The sequence below is a fragment of the Sus scrofa genome, chromosome 8 (genome assembly GCF_054392235.1).
Source record: "Sus scrofa isolate SSC_HxYL_T2T_F1_AM1 chromosome 8, Sscrofa_HxYL_maternal_Yorkshire_Landrace_v2.0, whole genome shotgun sequence".
NCBI classification, from domain to species: domain Eukaryota; kingdom Metazoa; phylum Chordata; class Mammalia; order Artiodactyla; family Suidae; genus Sus; species Sus scrofa.
Window position 1 is genome coordinate 136,448,626 of NC_139390.1, and position 5,427 is coordinate 136,454,052.

At 50.6% G+C, this 5,427-nt stretch overlaps 1 protein-coding gene across 1 annotated transcript; it reads right to left on the reverse strand.

Annotated features, from left to right (window-relative positions):
• Positions 1-257: 257 nt before the first annotated feature.
• On the reverse strand, positions 258-3,598 carry TIGD2 (tigger transposable element derived 2). Its single transcript, XM_021101762.2, has 3 exons — positions 3,268-3,598; positions 2,635-3,086; positions 258-2,222 (listed from the first exon to the last, which is right to left on the reverse strand). Exon 3 carries the CDS (start codon positions 2,183-2,185, stop codon positions 608-610), a length of 1,578 nt encoding a protein of 525 aa, XP_020957421.1. The 5' UTR covers positions 2,186-2,222; positions 2,635-3,086; positions 3,268-3,598; the 3' UTR covers positions 258-607.
• Positions 3,599-5,427: the final 1,829 nt, after the last annotated feature.

Here is a 5,427-nt window from a genome sequence, read left to right on the forward strand (position 1 = left end):
GGGAGGTTTGAAGCTTGTTTGTTTCCCTCCTTATATTCAGAGACAGCCAGTCTGAACTGCTGATTCTCCAAATACAGAATGCCCTATTTCAAGCTTTAGGTTCCTTTCCTTCAGATCTCTGCTTTCACTGTAAAATACACGTACGTCAAGCAGAATCTTTGCTGAATTCTCAAACTTTCAGCAGGTGGAAAAATCGTAGACCTGGAACCTTACCCCCACTGTATTTCAGTTTGGAAACTGAAGTTCAGAGAAAGTCATAAAAATTGAAGTAAGATTTATTGATTGCCTAGAGAGTGCACGGTCCTCTAATAGACAATGAAATTCAGGCACGAAACAGTCACGAGATCCGTGGCCTCAGGGACCTTACGGTCGAATTAGTATAACACAGATTAGAGACAGGAGCTAAACAAAGCACATGTCAATGCTCACGTCCTAGAATCGACACCAAAGCGCAGTCATTTAAGTAAATCCAAAACGGCATCTAATCCTAAAATCATTTATAAAATGCATTTGGCCTGGAAATCCACAGCACTTCAAACAAGAAAATAAGTTCCACTGCAGATAAAGTCACAAAGACGCAAACGCACGGAAACCCTTCCGCGCACTGTCAACGACTCTTGTTATTCTGGATCTTCTGTTTCCTTCTTATTATGGTTCGAAGCCTCCGCAGGACCAGTTTATCCGACAGAAGCATGTCATCTTGTTGTTCTAGATAATCCAGTAAATTCTCGGTCCATTCGAGGGCAGCTTTATGGCTAATATGCTTCTCTGGATTCAGGTCTGCTCTTCGCGTCTTGCTGGAGGGCTTGTGCTCGGCAGGCTTGGCCGGGTCCTCAGCACCTTCACTGTCAGTTAGCACCTGACAGCTCGAGTCATTGCTCCGGGAGTCAAACCACTGGTCGATAGTCTCAAGGTCAACATGTTCACAGTCTTCTGTGTTTTGCAAAACGGTGGCTAAGTTAGCCGCTAAAATGGCTCCTTCGTCAATGTTCATGCCTGAGCTCTCTTCGCTGCCAGGGAAGAGTTTTTTCCAGGCTTTGGTTATGGTACTTGACTTTACCATGTTCCACGCCCTCGACACTTCATAAATTGCGTCTAACACGGTCAAGTTCTTCCAGAACATTCTGGGGTCAATTCCTTCATCCATGTATTTCTGGAGAAGTCCTGCTCGGTAGTATCTTTTCACTGTGGCTAGAACGCCTTGGCTCATAGGCTGAATGAGACTGGTGACATTTGGTGGTAAATATTTCACAATTATTCTGCCGTCATCTGACCTCAGCAGTTCTTCGTCTGGATGCGCCGGGGGGAAATCCAAAAGCAGCACGGCTTTTTCTAGAAGCCCCTTGGATTTCAAATGTTTCTGCACCTGTGGCACAAAGTATTTCTCAAACCACTGTCGGAAAACAGAGTGTTCTATCCATGCACTCTTTTGACTGAAATAAGTGACAGGAAGGTTTGAAAGGTCAGCTCCTTTGAATGCACGAGGTTTTTTGGCTTTTCCCACCACACAAAGATTAAGTTTGTGTAAACCTGTGGCATTTGCACAACACATAATAATAATTCTCTCTCTGCTTGACCTATAACCAGAAGCACTCTGCTCGGTTTCAAAAGCTAATGTTCTTGAGGGGAGACATTTCCAAAACAATCCAGTCTGATCAGCTCCATAAATCTGCTCAGGTTGTAAATTCTCTCTCTCAACGAATTCCTGAAAGTTACCACAAAACTCACGGGCAGCGGTTTCATCTCCTTTTAATTTTGTTCCTTTACCAGCAGCCTTTGGAATACCGTGGCGCTGCTTAAACCGAGTCAGCCAGCCAGACGATGCATTAAAATCACCTTCCATCCCCAGAGCGTCAAAAAAGAACTTGGCTTGTTTTGCGCAAATCGTTCCAGACACCGGAATCCCCTCCATTTTCTGTTGGTTGAACCACTCGATCATAACTCTGTCAAGCTCCTCATAGGTTGACGACTTCATCGACTTCCGTTTGGAGACCCCACTTGTCGGATCTGAGCTGTTTGCATAGTTTATTATCCTTTCCTTGTTCTTTTTAATATCACGAACTGTGGACTCACCAATTCCATACACCACAGAAAGTTTTTTGAAAGAGATGCCTTCCTCAAGCTTCTTGATAATGTCAAGCTTGTCCTTAATTGTCAACACCACACGCTTCCGTTTCCCCAGCATTTTGCATCCAGGATTTTATATTTACTGGAACAGGAGACTGAACAACAGTTTGAACACAAGGAGACAAGAAAATGGAGTTTTAAGATCCCTTCCCCGTCTCCCAGGAACCTAGATGGACAGGGTACTGGCCAATTTCCAGGCAAAGGCCTGGGTAAGTCTCTTCTCTCTGCTGTGGCAAAACTTACAAAGGTCCTTCCACAAGGACTAGCTCCCGTTAATCCTACCTTCTATCTCGCTTCCTCCTCGCTGAGTTTAAGGTCTTTTCATGAACTGTAATCTCCGTAGAGATGGCAACCAATAGGGTACCAGCAAGGGCTCTACAACAGTCCTATTGCAAACTGGATTCCTCTCGCCCTTGTTACAGGTGAGGCTCCAGGTCAAAGGAACTAAGACTTAGGCGGGGGTATTTAGGGAAACGGGCTAGCTTAAGACGAGAGGTGCAGACTTACTTAGATAGGAAGATGCAATGGGAAAGCTCGGCCCCCTGACTGCTGCTGTCTTTGTCGGGCAGTGCGCTGCATGGAAGGCTGCCTCTCCGGGAAAGGAATGCTATAGGTTACGCAAGTGAGCAGTTATGGACATCGTAGGCGAGCAAGATAAGGCAAGCTGGACAGACGGGAGCGGTGCGAATGAGGTGAAAGTGGACAGGCAGCAACTTCGTACTTTAACACGACACAAACGTCTACCTAATGTGTTGGGCAACTGAAACGGAAAAAGGTGAACAATAACTGGTGTCCCATGGTGAAAGAAAGCATCGGAAAACTTCATTGGCAGAAATCAGGACTCAGAGGGGAGGCGGGGGAAGGCTCAGTGAAGATGTTACAATAATCCTGGTGAAAGATGATCCTCGATGGGCCAAGTTCCTGTCGGGGGCTGTCTAGGCACTCGGAGCCTCGGAAACCTACAGGGAAATACCAAAAACATTTTTCTTTCAATATCAGGGTCGGTGGCAGTACCCACATCTATCCTGCAACTAGGTCGAGAAAATGACCGCCTCCTATTAACAGGACGGCTGAGGACGGCCAGTACTGCTTTCAGGATTCTCTGGCGTGTCGGGGCGCAGCGGGACCTGAATCGCCTACCTCCTGAGAGTAAGAGGGCAGGGAGCAGCCGCGTTAGCGAGGGCCTCTCCCCGCAGGGCGGGCTCCGGAACGCAGGACGTCTCCGCGGGCGGGGAGGGAGCCCGGATTCCTCCGTGGACGCCAGCGACCAGGCTGTCACCGCCGCAGCCAGGCAGCGAGCGGGCGGGCGCTGGGCCCGGGGCACGCCAGGCCGCGGGCCGGGGGCATCGCTCTCCGCCCGCCTTCGCGGCGGCCAGACCGCCCTGGGAGCAAATGGAGTCTCCCGGGGGAGGCTGACACTGGCGGCGCGGCGGCGGCGGCCGGCTGCGAGCGTCGCCGCCGGAGCCGGAAGGCGGGGGATTAAGGGGCACGCGCGCGCCCCCGCAGGAACGTTGCGTCGGTGGGGGGGCGGGGCCTGAGCGGGCGAGCGCGCGCGGCCCGGGGGCGGGGTCTCCTGCGAGCCGGCGGGAGGGGCGGGGACGGGGCGGGGGCGGGGCCATCCGCTGCAGAGTCTCTGGGCGTCGCGTGGGTTCGGCGGAGGGCTGGGAGTCTGCAGCTTGCAGACTGCCTCGCCGGCCAGCAGGGGGCGGTACACGTTTACCCTGTCTTAGTCCTTTTCCCAGAGTCCCGGCTCTCTGCGCGAGGCTTCCTCCCCCCTCAGGTGCAATAAAAAAACGCACTCTCGGAGGGTTTACGAGAGACTTGCGCATCCTCAGGTACCTTAAGCGGGATGCGAATGGGGCAGGGCGAGCGCACGTGGAGCGTGTTTACAAATAGCCGTCAGGGCGTCCGCGTCTTCCAGCGCCGACTCCCGGGAATCCCCAGCCCACCGGCCGGGACAGGACGAGCCGGAGCAAGGGTCAGGAACCACGGTAGGAGCGAGCGGACGCGGCTGCTGCCCGAAAACAGGGAGGCTGGTTCCTCGTGGGGACAGGGTTCAGGAAAGAACCTGGGGCTTACACTCCGCAACACCCATCGGGGCAAGACCCAGTTAGGTGGGGCGCAGCTGGGGGCGGTCAAATTGAGTTTGGGGTTTCTTTTCCCTGGTGGGATGAGGTTGCAAGTCACAGTTTCTGTAGAAGCGACTCTGTAAAGCTGGCTGTACCTGGGAGACGCAAGAGCCTGTGAGAGGTTCTCTTGCCGCCCCTCCACGCCCTCTGCTTCTAGGTAGTAGTAAGGGAATTGCAGTTTGACAAAGCCCCTTGATTTCAAGCCAAGGTACAGTACGTTTCTATTTTGGCATTTTCACTGGAGCAAATGGAGGCACCTGTGCACTAATAATCGCTGCGATGAACGTGCCTTCTCCGCGTTCACGGACTCGCTTCCCTGCAGGACCCTCGGAGACTTCCCTGGGGAAGGGAGCGGCTGCACCTTCATCCTGCAGCACCTGTTTACCCAGGAAACGCTTTTAGTCTATTTCTTTTGTGTGTGTGTGTATACTTTGAAAAAAAACGGAAGTCTTCAGTTAAGTTTCTCTGCTATCTGAACATAAATGTCTAACCTTTTTCGTTAACATGAAACGAAAAGCCCACATTGTTGCTAGGATGTTTCCAATCATTCTTACTGCAGAAAAGATGTTGATTTTACGGTTTCCATCTGACTTCCTCGCCCAGGCTGCTCAATTGCCTTCCTCAAAATCGCTGCTTTCTCCCATGTGACGTGATGAAATCTCCTAGTTAACATGATGAAATCACAGATGTTTTGGACAAATGTCTGATTTACCCGCAGGTAGATCTTTTCGTTCTTGGTTGACTATTTTGGATCAAGTTCAACTTTGTGCTAGTTTTATATCACTTTTAGTAGTTTGCCTCTTTTCTCCGATAGTTGTAATAAGCGTGAAAACAATTGTATCTGACTTAGGAAACGCTATTCATTCCTCAGAAGGGAAGAGAGCTGACATTTACTGACTGCCAATCAAAAGACACAGGGTGTAGCTAGAAGTTAGCTGCCAGGTTTACCCCCTCAGCCGCCAGCCTACCAGGGTCCCTCAGGTCCCATGATATCTAAATAAAATGAACTCTGCCTCTTATCTCTCTCCCCCACTATCTCTGGGGTTTAATTTCCATCCAGACACCACTTGTTTCATTTCTCCGTTTCTGCTGATTGCTCCAGCTTGTCGGGTGTCTTATCTCTTATAACTGCTCTTTTTTCATCACCTGGTGTAAGTTGACATCTGGAACC

Coding starts and splice junctions, on each gene's coding strand:
- TIGD2 (XM_021101762.2), bottom strand. CDS start 2,185: ATGCTGGGGAAACGGAAGCGTGTGGTGTTGACAATTAAGGACAAGCTT.